The sequence below is a fragment of the Folsomia candida genome, unplaced genomic scaffold (genome assembly GCF_002217175.1).
Source record: "Folsomia candida strain VU population unplaced genomic scaffold, ASM221717v1 Fcan01_Sc025, whole genome shotgun sequence".
Lineage (NCBI taxonomy): Eukaryota > Metazoa > Arthropoda > Collembola > Entomobryomorpha > Isotomidae > Folsomia > Folsomia candida.
Window position 1 is genome coordinate 1,906,241 of NW_019091217.1, and position 16,516 is coordinate 1,922,756.

At 42.6% G+C, this 16,516-nt stretch overlaps 5 protein-coding genes across 6 annotated transcripts; 3 read left to right on the top strand and 2 right to left on the bottom strand.

Moving 5' to 3' along the window:
• Nucleotides 1–2,564, top strand: LOC110859236 (protein MEMO1). Its single transcript, XM_022108129.2, has 8 exons — nucleotides 1–230; nucleotides 451–532; nucleotides 606–819; nucleotides 1,047–1,132; nucleotides 1,211–1,321; nucleotides 1,393–1,501; nucleotides 1,763–1,867; nucleotides 1,944–2,564. Exons 1-8 carry the CDS (start codon nucleotides 176–178, stop codon nucleotides 2,076–2,078), a joined length of 897 nt encoding a protein of 298 aa, XP_021963821.1. The 5' UTR covers nucleotides 1–175; the 3' UTR covers nucleotides 2,079–2,564.
• LOC110859237 (28S ribosomal protein S2, mitochondrial) lies at nucleotides 2,549–4,016 on the bottom strand. The gene is made up of 5 exons (XM_022108130.2): nucleotides 3,729–4,016; nucleotides 3,450–3,657; nucleotides 3,192–3,354; nucleotides 2,944–3,115; nucleotides 2,549–2,792 (listed from the first exon to the last, which is right to left on the bottom strand). The coding sequence occupies exons 1-5, from the start codon at nucleotides 3,907–3,909 to the stop codon at nucleotides 2,668–2,670; spliced, it is 849 nt and encodes a 282-aa protein (XP_021963822.1). The 5' UTR covers nucleotides 3,910–4,016; the 3' UTR covers nucleotides 2,549–2,667.
• Nucleotides 4,017–4,114: 98 nt separating this feature from the next.
• On the top strand, nucleotides 4,115–7,444 carry LOC110859322 (EH domain-containing protein 3). Its single transcript, XM_022108251.2, has 9 exons — nucleotides 4,115–4,706; nucleotides 4,789–4,977; nucleotides 5,035–5,203; nucleotides 5,290–5,371; nucleotides 5,518–5,581; nucleotides 5,650–5,923; nucleotides 6,039–6,267; nucleotides 6,365–6,516; nucleotides 6,633–7,444. Exons 1-9 carry the CDS (start codon nucleotides 4,405–4,407, stop codon nucleotides 6,795–6,797), a joined length of 1,626 nt encoding a protein of 541 aa, XP_021963943.1. The 5' UTR covers nucleotides 4,115–4,404; the 3' UTR covers nucleotides 6,798–7,444.
• A 67-nt stretch (nucleotides 7,445–7,511) lies between these two features.
• LOC110859323 (ER membrane protein complex subunit 2-A) lies at nucleotides 7,512–10,390 on the bottom strand. 2 transcript variants are annotated; one of them, XM_022108252.2, is made up of 7 exons: nucleotides 10,173–10,390; nucleotides 9,960–10,073; nucleotides 9,778–9,892; nucleotides 9,271–9,703; nucleotides 9,094–9,191; nucleotides 8,551–9,016; nucleotides 7,512–7,620 (listed from the first exon to the last, which is right to left on the bottom strand). In XM_022108252.2, exons 1-6 carry the CDS (start codon nucleotides 10,201–10,203, stop codon nucleotides 8,932–8,934), a joined length of 876 nt encoding a protein of 291 aa, XP_021963944.1. In that variant the 5' UTR covers nucleotides 10,204–10,390; the 3' UTR covers nucleotides 7,512–7,620; nucleotides 8,551–8,931. The 2 variants fall into 2 exon arrangements, with proteins under 2 accessions (XP_021963944.1, XP_035715265.1); XM_035859372.1 differs by having other exon boundaries at nucleotides 7,523–7,620; nucleotides 8,530–9,016.
• A 59-nt stretch (nucleotides 10,391–10,449) lies between these two features.
• Nucleotides 10,450–16,383, top strand: LOC110859321 (tectonin beta-propeller repeat-containing protein 2). Its single transcript, XM_022108250.2, has 13 exons — nucleotides 10,450–11,117; nucleotides 11,194–11,307; nucleotides 11,410–11,544; nucleotides 11,618–11,778; nucleotides 11,863–11,998; nucleotides 12,067–13,096; nucleotides 13,166–13,729; nucleotides 13,831–14,530; nucleotides 14,607–14,827; nucleotides 14,916–15,248; nucleotides 15,353–15,531; nucleotides 15,606–15,751; nucleotides 15,839–16,383. Exons 1-13 carry the CDS (start codon nucleotides 10,893–10,895, stop codon nucleotides 16,140–16,142), a joined length of 4,248 nt encoding a protein of 1,415 aa, XP_021963942.1. The 5' UTR covers nucleotides 10,450–10,892; the 3' UTR covers nucleotides 16,143–16,383.
• Nucleotides 16,384–16,516: the final 133 nt, after the last annotated feature.

Here is a 16,516-nt window from a genome sequence, read left to right on the forward strand (position 1 = left end):
GCGGATCTCGCTATATTTCTTGATGGGGAAAACACAATTTCAACTCTCTCTCTGTCTCTCTCGCTCTGTGTTCTTCCTTCGCCTCCCAGAATAACTTTTCGAAAAATTGGATACTTGGACCCAGCTTCCCACCCCACGGTCACAGAAGGCTCCAGCTGCTACCATCTTCTCAACAATGTCGTCCAAAATAAGGAAAGCGTCTCATGCGGGGAGCTGGTACTCTGACTCTCGTAAGCTCAAGAACAGACCAGACATATATAAACAATAATTAAACCGTCACATTAGTTTGAGTTATTCCAACTGGGTAGTTATCTTACTCTTAGGATAACTAATTCTTGGTCACAGGCATTCTGGCTAAATCCGGCAGAGTTCTGCTTGGGAACTGTTTTACAAAGCATGGTATACATGAATGACATGTCTTCTAACATCTAATCCTCAATTTTTCTATAGCCAAGGAATTAAACAATCAACTGACGAGATGGCTTTCCGCAGCGGAGTTGAATCATGGGCCAGCAAGAGCGATCATCGTACCGTAAGCACTCATCCCATACAAAGGGCCCATTCTTCCTGGCGAACAGATTTTAATAATTGTTAACATTTGTTAGGCATGCTGGATACTCGTACTGTGGGGAATGCGCTGGGTGGGCTTATCGTCAGGTGAGCCCCAACGTGGTGTCGCGAGTCTTCATTCTTGGCCCCTCTCATCACGTTCGACTGTCCGGATGCGCCATCTCATCCGCAACCAAGTACTCCAGCCCCCTATATGATCTTCATGTGGACACTGCCGTCTACGATCAATTGGAAGCTGATCATCCCAATGTAATTTAAATACCTTACATTCCGGAGTGATACACATGTTAGAAGCAAAGCTTAGCTTAGAAAGGCCTTGTTATAGAGAAACACTATTTGTACCTCCTCCAAACTTTTTGAAAACATACATTCATCAAATCTTATCCTGCTAAATAACTAGAAATTCCGCGGATTTCATACAGATACAGATATATATATATCAGTGTGAGTTTGCTTATTAACGAATTTAATTCTAGACATTTGAGCGAATGTCGATCAGTGTGGATGAGGACGAACATTCCCTTGAGATGACAATCCCGTACGTCGCGAAGGTCATGGAAGAGTTAGTGTCCCGACATTAAAATCCTATTTATGGTGTACACTTTATTAAATCTGAAACATGAATGATTTTTTTGTTCAGGAGAAAGAACCATTTTGGAATTGTGCCCGTGATGGTGGGATCATTGACGCCCGAGAAGGAAGCCGTATACGGAGCCATCTTTGCTCCCTATCTTGCAGATCCGACCAATTTGTAATTAACCAAGCTCCCCATTCCAAAATGATTAGTACCTTCTAATGTGCTGGTTGGTTGTATTACTATAGGTTTGTAATTTCATCCGACTTTTGTCATTGGGGGAGTCGATTTCGCTATACTTACTACGACCAGAGCAAGGGGGCCATTCACCAGTCAATCTCACATCTCGACAAGCAGGTAAGCATGCAGTGCAATTTAAAAGTAGGGGCTGTTCTTAAATTACGTAACGCTTGAGGGGGGGGGAGGGGGTTTAGGCCCCAATGATATCGTGCCTATGTACGCCATGTTAAAGGGGGGAGGGGGGGGGGTCGAGAAAATCAATTTTTAGCGTTACGTAATTTAAGAACGGCCCCGTAGACCTGATGAGATGTCACTACAACATCATTACATACACTGTAATTATAAATCTCTCCGATGTTTTTTTATACCTTTGCTTAGGGGATGGACATAATTGAAACGCTGAACCCGACTGCGTTCACAGACTACCTCCGCAAATTTCAAAACACTATTTGTGGCCGACACCCAATTGGCGTACTTCTCAATGTGTGTCACTCACTTAATTATTAGACGATGTTGACTGACGCTGAAAGGTAGTATAATAATTTGTCTTTATTTGTAGGCTGTGAAACATTTGCCGGAGAAGGAGAAGAGTAATTTTCAACTGCGGTTCCTCAAGTACGCCCAATCCAACCAATGCTTTAACCATTCGGACTCCTCCGTTAGTTATGCATCAGCTTCGCTTATCTCCAAGTGAAAGTATTTTCCACTCTCAGGACTATTATTATTTTATTAAGACCATCACGACCTATCTATCTAATGACTGATTCTCTCACAATTTATCGTCAGCAGCAGTCTCAGCAACGGCAACAATTAAACGTGGCTGACGGCCTTCCAATCTTTGCTTTGTGTGGTATTTGGGGTTAAAAAGTCCCTTGCTTTAAGCTGTATGTAATGCAATTTTGTGCTATCATTGGAATTTGGTAGACACTGATCGACTTTGAAGATGATTAAATCATTTTTGTAGCAAATCCACCATAAACAGATTTATTTAATGTATCAGGTTTGTGCATGTAATATTTGTAAGTGTTACGATAAGTTCTGGGGTTTAAATTTTCAATCTCATAATATGTAATGGTGAATGCAGTAGTTAGGATTTTCTAATAGTTTTTGTAATATAATGGTTCTCCCTTTCTACGTTCCATTAAACAGCAGAGGACAATAAACTGTTTCTTAATAACAACTTTATTTAAGAACAAGTGTGCTTATTAAAACTAATGCAACTGGTCTTGACCTGGACACGTGCGTCTACAACTTATGATGTATCAAAAATAATTACTCCAAGTTCACATTTCCTTCTTATTCTGGAGTAAAGCTGCGTCCACCAGCTTCCTCTTGTTCTTTCCCCGCAGAATGGCCTCTTTGAAGAGTGAACAATAGAGAGTGAGGGCTTGGATGGAGTCGTCGTTTCCTAAAATATAATAAAATGTGATTATCTACTAGTATGTGCTATTGTCTATTGTACATAAAGCAAGTAATGTGCATCATAAAACATTTCTTATGGTTAAGTGCGATTTTGTAATACAAATTTTAATGTACTAGTTTTGAAGTTGATAGAATACCTGGGATGGGATAGGTGATTAGGTTGGGGTCGCAGCTCGAGTCCACCACCCCCACTGTGGGGATAAGCATTTTAGCAGCATCCTTCACAGCTGGGTGTGGTGCCATCACCGTGTCCAATGTATTCAGCATGAGGATTGTGTCCGGGAGGCGGGTGATGCCACCGTACTTACGCTGAATAAGAAAATTAAAGTTATGAAAGGTAAACTGGTATTTTAATGTAGGTGACAGAATGATTTTATTTTCGTACGTGTGAATCTGTTAGCGTGTGTGTATCCCATTCTCGACAGTGAGCGTACTCTCCAACCTCCATGGCTGTCTTTTCTACGAGATGGATAACATGAGGTGAACGTGTCACAAAAACAATGATCCCTTTCCGGTATGCGATGTGTGCCAGGAAGTTTAAAGCTTGTCTACAAACCAACCAAAGGTAGCGTCAGAAAATTAAGACCAGATTCGAATAAATTAAAAAAAAACTAATTGGTCAAGAGAGAGAAAGGCTGAGTACCTGAGGTGAAAAGCCGTCTTATCTAAATCGAGTATGACAGAGTCAAACCTAGATCCAAAGACGAAAGGGGCCATATTGGGATGCAGGGACCCCATTTTATGGCCTAGGTGAACACGTGCACGAAACAAGTCTCTAGTCGTAAAGATTTTGTGGACTTGGAAGTAATCTGGACTTTGGAGGGTTTCATCCTTTGCCATCAGTTCTTCAACTGTAAGATAAATTAATAAAATTTACAAAGGCAACTAAGAGACCGTTTGGACAAGAGTAGGAGTTACTTACGACTGGGCTGGTAAGGGGCTTGCGTGGGTGTGGCTGTGACTATCGGGTGCGGCAGATTATTTCTCTTCACTCCTGCAGCAGCAAGTTGGTGAGCCCAGCGGCGACGATGAGTTGATGTCACCACTGACGACTGACATGGGGACGAGCGGATGAGCAAGGCCCTTCTCATGAGACGAGACATGGTGGGTGTGGTCAGTCTGTCGCCTGGTGAAAACGACGACGAGGTGTTGTTGGTGTGTGTCGAGAAAAAGTGCCGATGATGGTGTCCCGCGACTACGTTGGGGCAGGTTGCTTTGCTCGAGGAAAGCAACTAGAATAAACACTCGACTCTGGCAGTCACTAAATCAGTCAGCAGATTTTCGTCACTCCCATTATTCATCACCATCATCAGTGTGAGTAACAAATCTGCAGAGTCAACAGAGAGTCAGCAGAATAAATAGTGAATTTTGTAATAACCTTGCACATTCCTCAATGAGATCAAACCACCCACCAGGACAAACACACGGTCACACCACCACATCACACACAAATCTGAATAATTAAGTTTGCACTTTTAATACCACCTTCTTTTAATTCAATTCTCAATCCGTCCACTTTACGTCTTCACTTCAACCGAACAACAGCTGCAATCGAGATCAAGCAGAAGGAAACCTAATTTGCAACTTTACCTCTCACCATGTTCAGCTGGCTGCAAAACGATGAGACAAAGAAGAAGTCGACCGAGTTATTCGACACGGTCGCTTCCGGGTTGAGATCCATTTACAAGCACAAACTCCTCCCACTCGAATCCGCCTACCATTTCCACGACTTTCACTCCCCGGCGCTGGATGATCCAGACTTTGAGGCGAAACCCATGATCATGTTGGTAGGTCAGTACTCTACGGGAAAGACCACTTTCATCCGCTACCTGTTGGAGAGGGACTTTCCTGGGATTAGAATAGGACCTGAGCCCACGACGGATTCATTCATTGCCGTCATGTAAGAGTCAGCAGTTCTTCATTATTGCCAGCACATAAATCTTATGATTGTAATAGCAACCTCATTGTAACCTTTTGGGCAGGCATGGGGACAAGGATGGCATAATCCCTGGAAACGCCCTCGTCGTGGATCCTAAAAAACAATTTCGCCCCCTCTCAAAGTTTGGGAATGCTTTTCTCAACCGTTTCCAGTGTTCGATGGTTGCATCGGATGTTCTCAAGGGAATCTCTATCGTGGACACTCCAGGAATATTGTCAGGCGAAAAACAGAGGTGTGCCTTAGGATACTTACTTTTAAGTCCTTATTGCTAAACGTATCTATACCGCAGGGTTGATCGTGGCTATGACTTCACGGGAGTGCTGGAATGGTTTGCGGAACGGGTGGATCGTATCATTCTACTCTTTGATGCTCACAAGCTGGACATTTCAGACGAGTTCAAGAGGTCCATTGAAGCCTTGAGGGGGCATGATGACAAAATACGCATAATCCTCAACAAGGTAAGCGACCATAATTACACGGGCCTACAAGTAAATCTTGAATGTGAAAGCAAGAAAGTACTTGACATACTTTGTCTATTTTGAAGGCGGATATGGTTGATCATCAACAACTCATGAGAGTGTATGGGGCCTTGATGTGGTCTCTGGGCAAAGTACTTCAGACTCCGGGTAAGTATTGGTAATTATAATTAATATATTTACAAATATATAGGAAGGTTTGACCGAGAGCAAGTAATTGATTTTTCTTAATTTTTTTAAACATGTAAATAACAAATATGTAAAACCAACCTCGCCATTTTCATTCAAATTTTCAGAAGTGGCACGGGTGTACATTGGATCATTCTGGGACCAACCCCTTCGCTACGACTCGAATCGAAAGTGAGTAGTACGAGAAATTACTAATTTATTTCCAGAAAATATTGATCCGCAAATGTCTACATTTTCAGACTGTTTGAGGCTGAAGAACAAGACTTGTTTCGTGACCTTGAGAGCCTGCCTCGTAATGCAGCGCTCCGTAAGTTGAACGACCTCATCAAGCGAGCTAGGCTGGCTAAAGTTCACGCTTATATCATCACATCGCTAAGGAAAGATATGCCTTCAATGTTTGGAAAGGACTCGAAAAAGAAGGAGCTCATCAAAAATTTGGGTGAAATTTATCTCCAGATTCAGAGAGAGCATCAAATATCTCCAGGAGACTTCCCAGACCTTAAAAAAATGCAGGTACTTTATATCAACAATTACTATTTCTTTCAACAACCCTCATTAATGGTTGTTCGTTAAAGTATATCTACAGAGAGATTGGACTATAATGTTGATATTATTATAAAACTTACAGGCTGAACTTGCAAATCATGATTTTTCCAAGTTTGTCCCTCTGAAGCCCAAACTTATCGAGATTGTTGACCACATGCTGGCCAATGACATTGCCAAGCTGATGGGCCAAATTCCGCTGGAAGATGCAGCCCAGCCACAAGCTACGTCGAACGTCAAGGGTGGAATCTTTACGGGTCATCAGGACACATCCACACCATTTGGATTCAAACGGTTTGAGGGTGTGGAAGCAGGTAAGAGTGGCAAACACTGCGTATTTACAGTATGAGAAAGCAAGGATGCTTATTGAGAGTTGAATATGAGTTGTTAAACATGCAATGATTCACACAGGTCGTGGTGAATCGGACTGGATTGTGGCCAAGGAGAAGTACAAGTATGATGAAATTTTTGAGAGTTTGAAGAACAGTGAAGACAAGGTTGCTGGTGCTACAGCCAAGGCCGAAATGGTCAAGTCTAAACTTCCAAACACAGTTTTGGCCAAGGTGCTTTTAAATCATTCAAATTCATGTGTGTTAGCTTGTACATATGTATGAAGGTGCCCATGATTTTTGAAAGTTTTGACCTCCTTTGAAAAAAACTGCTTTTTATTACTATATAGGTTTGGAAATTGGCGGATGTGGATAAGGACGGAATGTTGGACGATGACGAGTTTGCATTAGCGATGCATCTAATCAATATCAAATTGGATGGTCATGATTTACCGGACGAGTTGCCTAGCCATCTTATCCCACCTTCGAAACGTCCCTTCCACTCGGGCGACTAAGGAAGATCAGCCAATAACCAAAACCACACCCACCCACCGCCCGAAACCAATCATGCTTTCACAATCACAGAACAATTATTACCAAATAGATTTTTATTTTGAAATTGAAGGAACCGTTTCATGAGTTTGGTGCGAATCACAGCAGCAGCAACTAAGTAGCCATCACAGCACATTAAATCAAATCATCAACCCATTATTGGTCTTCTTATTAGTGTTTCAACTGGACCTGTGTTATTTGTTCCTCCAATTGACTGCTACATATATCTACTGTATACATTTGTGTATCATACATTTTTCTCACATGAAATGCCACTAAATGCAATGTTCGACTCATTTTAAAGTCGTGATATACAATGTTGATTGATGACATCAGGATTTATAAGTACAGAGATGAACTATTATTAGTATGATTATTTTACTGTATTTCCTGATTCCCTAATGTGTGTCCCAAATGTTATTATCATCATGGTCTATGTGCGCCTGTTGAACTATTGCCACAATGCAACATTGGGCTGTCCAAGTATTTTCTTACTCTTGCACAAAGTTTAAAGTACCCAAAAAAGCCTACGGAGTCTAGCCTGACGTATAACCAGATAAAAAGAAGTTGTAATGCGCACATATAATAAATGCCTTGCTCCAAATGTATATGTTCCGTGTTCATATACTATTATTATACTCTAGTTGTCAATTAAACTGTAAGATTAAATCACCAAGTAAATGGAAAATCAAGATATCAAAGATTTATTACTGTGACTGTGTCGTCGTGTACGTACTAAAACTCCAACTACTTTTCTCTATGAGCCCAACTTCACCCAATATTATTCTAGACCAATTTCAAATGGAGTAATTAACTTACAAATTGTCAGGGTTGGCCAAGATAATTTAACAAGATACAAGATATCAGATAAAAGATACAAGATATATCTTGTATCTTGTGTAACGGAGTTTATCTTATCTTTTATCTTGTATCTGAACGTTTCTCAAACAGTATTTTGTATCTTGTATCTTGTATCTGGAGAATTTATTTCAATCATATTTTATTTGAAATACTAGTCAAGATACAAGATACTTTTTTTAGTGAAAAATCTGGAAACTTGCATATTTGGTAGTATTAAAACTTGGAATTATGAAGATTTAAAAAACTCAGTGTACAGCTTTACCGAGCCGGACGCAAGGTTCTGTTGTATAACGTCGTAATATTTATTTATCCACAGTAAATAAACCCTCGCACGTTGGCAAATTTTTTAATTTGCATTATATTCCTAATTTGTACCACCATTAGAGCAATTATTCCAAATTTCAACTGAATATACTAGTAATAATAATTTCAGTTCCATAGAATAATTTTAAAAAATCAGTATGGGTCACCACAGATGAAATCCTCATATTTGTTTATAAATTGTAAACAGGGACTTGCATTATAAGTTACAATGCCAGTTATGAGTCGTATACTATCATTATTAACAAGTTACTCGGCTACAATACAAAAAATCAAGTGGTGCTTCGTTATTTCATGTTTTTTTTGCAAGCTCCGAATAATTTATCTTGTATCTTGAAAAAATTATTTCAAATAAATATCTTGTATCTTGTATCTGGGATCACAGCAGATAAAATTTATCTTGTATCTTGTATCTTGTGTAACTCTAATTATTTGTATTTAGTATCTTGTATCTTGGGTTTCGTTCAAAATATTTTGTATCTTGTATCTTTGAAACAAAATATCTTGGCCAACCCTGCAAATTGTAATAAAAACCATTGAATTTGAACAAAAATTTTCGCATATCCAGGAGCATTCTTGCTTTACATTATATATTTTACAGTTTTCACTCTTTACAGCTATGGACATTTGGGCAACATAAATTTAGCATACATAAATAAACCGAATAAATCAATTGGCAATTTTGTATGCATCGCTTTGTATAGAAAACTGCACATCTTTGGAATCAGTGGGAATTACAATAAACAGTGTGATTAAAATTATAACGGTACTATTATAATTATCATTTATTGTTATACTCTCTTCATAAATATGGGTAATGATGAACGACGGACTTTTTCACTTGTTTCGATCTACTTGGTATTTGGTTTGGAAGGAAGAAAAGTCGGAAAGTGTGGAAGTGGAGCACCGAGAAAGCTAAGCTTGAATTTGAAGATTTCCAAAGACATTTTCCAACATGTCGACCTGCTTGGCTTCCTCCAAAAGTGAACTTCCAGAATATCTGAATGACAAACAACAAGATTGAATAGCCGTCATTTATTATTTTTGCTGCTTCATCAAACAGTAATTGGGCATTACCTTTTTGATATCTCCTTCGCAGTCCATCCCACTACTTTTGTCAACTCCTTTTTGTCAGCTGCTGGAAGTCTGGGGTTGGAACAGAGATTGGAAGATGCCTAGAAAAAATTATTATGTATTCTTGTTGCCAAGATTATGTTATTCACTGGATTGATTGAACTTGGCCGATGGACTTACAAGAAAGAGGCCACAAAGTGCACGAAGACTGGCATTATTGAGTGTGTAGGCCTGGCTGTAGTATGCCACTGCAAGCTTGAGGTTGTCAAGACCTCCCATCGTGTACCGAATATCGGCAAGGCGTTGGTGGACAAAAAAGTTATGCGGCGTGTGAAGAATTAGTTCCTCGGCACAGAAGACGGCTTTAGCGTAGTCACCCTCTCCCAAGTAGAGGTCGCATAGCTCGGACCAACCCTCCTGGTCACTCATGAACTTGGTGAGGTAATCCGCAAGCTCCTTGATAGCTTCCACCATCCGTCCTTGGCCCTTTAGGATTGAGATCTTACGCTTGTACGCTGCAGAATTGGTCGGATCTCGGGCAATCATATTGTCCAAACCTTTGAGCGCCTCGTCGTGGCGGTTGAGGGCTTGGAGGCGACACACTTGGAGCAACCTTAACAAAATCAATAATGTAGAGCACTATTGTTTATTATTTATTATTCCGATGCATGCATTTTAATCACTCACTTGACCCGTTCACTCTTTGGGAATCGGCCCTTAAGTTCCAATAGTGTATCGTCAGCTAGAGGCATGTTGTGAAGGTCTAGTGCGGCTGTGGCCACTTGCTCGAGCACCATCCATTCTGTAAGATAAGTACAGACATGACGGTTAGTCTAGCATGCTTAAGTGATAACAAATGAATTACTCACTTTCATCCCCTAACTTTGACACATTGGGTCCGAGAGCCGAGATCCACAGCTCCAATACCTCCTCACTTCGTCGCTCGTTCTCGTCACGCCATTTTTTGAAGAGCTCACGGGCATCTGCAGAGTAAAAAAAACAGTAATGAGTTACACTCACTGACTATGCACACAGTAAGTTAATTGGTAATTAAAAAGGGTGTGATTGAAGGAAAACTGTACCCTGCCAACTTGTCACTGTCCGCTCCATCATGACACCCAAACTTAATACTTGACGAGGTCTCAAAATAAACCAGAATTACAAACAGGGGGGTGGGGAGTCGAAATTTTTGAAATAACCGAAATAATTTTGAAATTAGGATGACCGAGTAAAGTTAGTTACGAGTTGAGTCTACCGCTCGCAGTCCATTTCCCAGTGTGTACAGGAATGAAGGACGAAGTGAGATGACAAACCAAACCAGCTGATGCCTTATTATTATTGTTAATCCTCCCCTTCACCCCACTTATCTCTCCTCCAACAGCCTCTTATCATGCCATCTAATAAGTCTATTCAGCTCTTGGGTCTGGGTTGAAAGAACTTAGGGTATTAATAAAGTGGCTGACAAAGTAATAATAAAGGAGTCAGTCAGTCATGCATTTTTTGTTTATTCTTTGTTCTTGGGATTTTGTGACTCATCCTCAATTTGGACACATATAATAATCGACGTGAATGCTGGTGAGTAAAATTTGATGGCTAGCTCACGTGATAGATAACACGACCAAGTGAAACAAAGTGATCTGCTGATAACAACAACAACAGTGAAGAAGTTACTGCACTGCAGCAGAGCATTTGTGTGCAAGGCACGAGACTTTTAACAAGACGGAGCAGAGGGGAGTTATCAGCAAATCCACAAATTGTTGTAAAAGTCATCGTGCGTAAGTCGCCTGGCAGGATGCGAAAGGATGGAGACAGGAACAGCAGATGGTCAGCAGCAGATCCGTGAGTTTACCCCCCTCCTTCATCTCCTCTCCCGAATTCCCCTCAAGGCTCAGAAGGGGCTCACCACTCTTCCCCTCAACTTCACCTGCGTGGCCGCCGCGGGGGAGTTCCTTGCCCTCGGCACCAATGTCGGACTCATCTACTGGTTCAACAGGACTTCTCTAAGGTTGGACCGGCTCAAGACCGAGGTAGCAGTACCAATTATGCTGGGACAATGTCCCAGCCAAACAATGATCATATTTATTCAAGCTTCCTTATTGTTAGAACACGAGCAGTCCGATATCCAGCATCAGCCTACTATCAAGGCCAGACATTCTCGTGGGGGCAGGAAATGCAGACGGGGAGCTCAGTGTCTTTCAAATACCTCCAGAGGGTCGCGTGAGTCTTTAAGCCTGCTACTTTGAGTAGTCTTGTTTATTATGCTAGTAGTATGGCGACGACACGAGCGTCAGTCCTATAGTAAATATCATGTCTGTTTAGGTTCGTAGCTTCCAGCTCTCACATAAGTCTCATAGCTGCAAAATATCTGCGATAGAATGGAGCAGCAATGGTCTTAAGTTGTTCAGCGGTGATGTTAGAGGGGGCGTGGTCCTCACAGAACTCCTATTCGATACTGTATGTTGCATTAATTTGACTATTTTATTAAGATGGAGTGTTGATTTCTAAATATAAAACGCATGACTTGCAGGGGACGACAAGGTCACAAGCTCTTCTTCAAGAGAAGGGGGAGGAGATTGTGCAGTTGAGCTACAGCCGGAAACATCTCCTTGTATGTTCTACCTTCCAGTCAGTCGTGTACTCACTGACAACAAAAGAGACTGTTCGGGTGGGATCCCAAGCACGGAAAATGTACTACCAATGCCATTATAAAAACTTTAAGTAGTTTAATAAATAACGGCTTAAAAAATGTGTCTCGGGGTATGGTTTGAACAGCCAGGGTCGTTTTGGTGGAATCTTTCGGAGGAGACTCACATTCACGGAACCACTCAGTCTTTACTCTGTACGTCCCGGAGGCAGGCTCTGGGTAGCAGACAGTTCCGGCCTTGTACAGCACACTATTAAATTCAAGGTAACACACAGTTGTAGTAAATAATTCAAATCAGTGCAAACATTTCATACAACACATTCTTCCTTTAGGATCTACTCCTTCTCGCTGAACATGCAAACATTCCAATCCTCAACCCAGCTCGTCCTACACCATCATCATCACCATCGTTCGACTTTCAGATTGGTCGCCTCCTCCCTTTCTCGTCTACTTCCCTCCTCACATTTCACTCTGGTCGTCTTTACCTCCTCGATCCCATCGAGACAACCATTCTTGGCGTCTGTTCCGAGCTCCAAGGGATTCTAGATGTAGCCATTAACCAAGAAAATACCAAGGAAATATTTGTGCTGGAATCTAATAGGAATCTCATCCGTCTTGCTCCGACGCCAGATACATTCCCAATGACAATTGCTCAGGAAGTAGGGCCACCGAACTTTCTGAGGGGTCGAATCCCGCTTCCCATCGAGTTAAGAGGCTTGGAGGTACCTCTGTCTCAATTATTGTCTTCCACCCTCAAAGAAACTTCCCGATTCGTGGGTCCAGTCCACGCCTCTCTCGTCCAAGGGTTAAGACAGGTGTTTGAGGGGGACATCAGTGATGGAATGACGTCAATCCCACTCCCTCCTCCTGATTCCCAGGCACAGATGGCTCAAGAGAGTCATCAGAATGATCAGTATGGTCATTTATTTGGGGATGGACTTTTAGAGGAGGAAGGGGTGGATAAGTTTGGTCACATCTCACATCTGCCATTTGACGACGTCCTCCTCCTGCCACCCACTTCCTCCCCCTCGACCTCTCTCGGAAACAAGGGGAGAAGGAACAAGAAGAAGAAGAGGCGAGAGCGAGTGGTTGAGGAGCCAGTGGTGGAGGCCGTCTTCCAGTCTTCCGGAGATACCCACAGTCTCTCCAGCTCAACTTACTCTACAACGGCGTCGGATGAAGAAGCAGGACAACTGAATGGCGGTGGAAAAAGGAAACTTTCTGCCTTATCGTCGTCGCAACATAACCTGATGACGACGAGGGATATCACCCTTGATGAAGAGGGTTGTAAAGGGACGACTGCGCCGCTATTAGTTCCGATGGTGGCCATGTCACAAAGCTGGAGTGTGGGCCAAGGAGCGGGTACACATATTACATTATAATGCAATATATGTATGCACATACATTTATGGCTTTAAATTATTCTTATAGAAGATGAAGTTCTGACAAAAGATTTGGAGTCGAAGGAAGAACTTTTAGCAAAGCGACTGAATTGGCCAGAATTGCTTCCTAACTACAAGAGGACTTCCACAACAGGAGAAAAACATATAACAAATACCCCGCAGCTCGAAACCTCCACTCTAACATTGTCACTACCACAAATGCAAACAGATCTAAATTCCAGAATGGAGGATGAAGGGTCAGACACTTTGATCAAGACATGGAAAGAAGAGGAGAAGGAGGAGGAAGCCCTTGAAGAATCTCTGGATATTTATACAAAGTATAGAAAAAAGGGGGCAATGGAAGAGGATGACGAAACTCCGCCCCTTAGTTTTGGTCCACCCTCGTCCATCTCCACTACAAATAGTGTTCTCCCCTGTAGCCTCACGACCCTTCATCCCCACATTGTCGAAATTGACGAGGGGACGCTGTCCTCCTCCAATCCAGACTCACCCAGCACATCAGAAGAGCTCGTGCCGGTTCGAGACATGGTCGTAGAACCCTTGGCTTTGGGCGGAATGATGGACCAACACGACCACTGGATTTCATTCGAGGGTAAAAATTACAATATACTTGTATGTACTAATCTCGTACTAGTGATAGTGAATGTAAATGTCACGTACTGGTTTAATTTGTTTGTGGGATTTGGTCTGCAGCTCCTGCTCCTCTCCATTCCATCACGACATGCGACACGTACCTGGTGGGGATAGATAAGAGGAAGCGCGTCTACGTGGCCCATCTGTCTCAAACCACATCTTCCCTCCACTGGATGGAGACCAGATGGAAAGCGGACGCTATCGCCCTCTCCCCCAGTGGTACACTCGTCTGGCGGCTCCTCCGTGGCGTTCTTTACTCCGCCCCAAACATCAACGTCGCTAACCTACTTCTCGGAGTGAATTCTCCAAGGACGACTTGGGCTCGTCTTCTCTCTGACATCAGCTCCATCTCTCTTTCCGGTCGTGATAATCACCCTGACGATCCCTCCGGCTGGGTGGTGAAGTTGGACGGTTCCATATACTCCTACTCTGCACAGTCTCAAGTGTTTACAAAATTGCCCACACCACCCACGCCCATGTTCCACGTGGCAATGGGAGGTTCTCGGCGGTTGTGGGGTCTAGGTGCGGATGGACGCCTCTTTTGTCGGGGGCCTGAGGACGAGGATTGGGTGAAGGTGACCATGCCTATCACCATCACATCTCTGGCTCCAGGCCCTTCCAACTCGGTGTGGGTTGGGGATCAAGGTGGACTCTACTTTGTGGAGGAAGGGACGCATCAAGTGTGGAAGGTCAGCCTAGGAGAATATCTCAACACTGCTTCGGGGGGTCCATTGGACGGAGGGGGAGGAGATTGCAGAAGGTAGTAGTAGATTATAATAGTCAATTATAAAATATGTAGATAATAATTGCCTTGTGGGTACTCGAATTGCTTGCAGCATCAGTAGTGTGAGCAGCAGTAATAGCAGTGGGTTTTCTCTGTCGTCTATTCGGCACAAGCTGAGTGATTCACTTCGACCAGACCGATTGACGTCACTGGTTTCAAGGGCTGGAGGGACACAGAACAGTCAAAGTCCCATATTAGCTGCAACAACCTCAGCTCTTTGGTTTGGTCTGCGTGGCTCAAATACACTTCATCTGAACCAATCTCTAGTCACAGGTTTGGTCGACAATTATTTGAATGTGTACTCATTCCTGACTATATCTAAACATTTGACTTGATTGTGCTAACTATAATATATACACAGGTCACCGATGGGACAGCATCCAAGTGCATCGCCCATGTCGGGCAGGCAACAGTTGGAAGAAGGTGCTAGGTGGGAGCATCTATCTGGAGGTAGGAGTTTTGTGGGTTGTTGACGACAAGGGGAAGCTGTTCTACGTGTCCTCTCCATCAAAAGGACGGCGAGGAGAGGCAATTGCTATTGACCTACCAACGAGCAGTCCACTTTTGGCTGTCGTCCCTGCGCCAGATGCCCTCTGGATTCTCAACGAGGAGGGCATTATTTTTGCCAGAAATAACATTTCGAGCGTGAACCCTCAAGGGCATGGATGGTCCAGTATCGATCTCTCCTCCCAAGGTGACCACCTACATTTAGCCCGTCATGAAGTTACACATACTTACTTCAACTGGCTTAGTTAAAATTTAATATTTAAAACGAATATTTATGTAAATCAACAACAGAGAACTTTCGCATGGTCCACATCTCATGTGGTTCTGACATCGCATGGGGTTGTGACCATGGAGGGAGAGTCTTCTTTCGTGTGGGAAGCCTGCGACCACCATCTCCCATGGAGCTAATGTCTCCACCATGGGTTCAAGTCCAGGACGAAACACCCCTTCAAAATTCTACCTTCACAAAAGTACGTTAGTTTCATACTTGTAGTAGTAATTACTTCCAATAATCATTGAGCAATAATAATATTATATCTTTTAGGTATACGTTGGGACGAATGGGAACATGGTTTGGGCACTTGACTCAAAAAACAATATCTTCGTTAGAGAAGCCGTCTTTCCCGACTTTCCCATTGGAACTCGGTGGCTTCTTGTGTCGGGTGTGGAAGCGGTGTCACTTGCCCTCAGGTGACTTTCTTCTTATGTTACATATTTCATTGGATATGTAGAATCCAATATTAAGGCAGTAATCTCTCATCGTTTGTTTCTGTGCAGTGAGACGAGTGTGTGGGCTTTGACTCCGAAAGGAACCATATTCCGTCGTGTGGGAATATCCTCCTCCAACTTTGTGGGAGACTATTGGAAGAGGGTGCCGGGGCCGAGCATGGACAATGTTCCTGTTCAAGACTTGACCGTTTCCCTTTGCGACCAGGTGTGGGCGTTGGACCCTGCTGGAATGCACAAGCATTGCGCAACAAAGCTCAAGTTGGAGGGGCATTTGAGACAACCTCGTCAAAGGACGCTTCTCGACCCGGAGGACCGAGACTGGGTCCTGATTGAAAGTTTGGACCTTGTTTGATGTGACTGACTGATGATAAATGATGTTGCATGAATCGATGTCGACCGATGTAAATCAAGAACCTCTATTTATCCAAGTACATTCCTACGAGTCTGTGATCATTTTACGTACTACTATTATTACCACTAGTTTATATTATTAATTACTCCAGGGAATAATATACATTATACTCACAGACTTTACAAATTATAAAGAATAATATTTCAAAAAAGAACTGAATTAAAAAAAGATTTCATCTGGACTTATGTAGACAGCATTTACTTGGTTCGTCAATTGCTTGTATAGTCGCGGAATTTGCGAGGGAGCTCAAATATGTTTTTACAAAAATTGCAATTTTATTTTGCATACAAATTCGAAAAGATTTTATTTGTTGA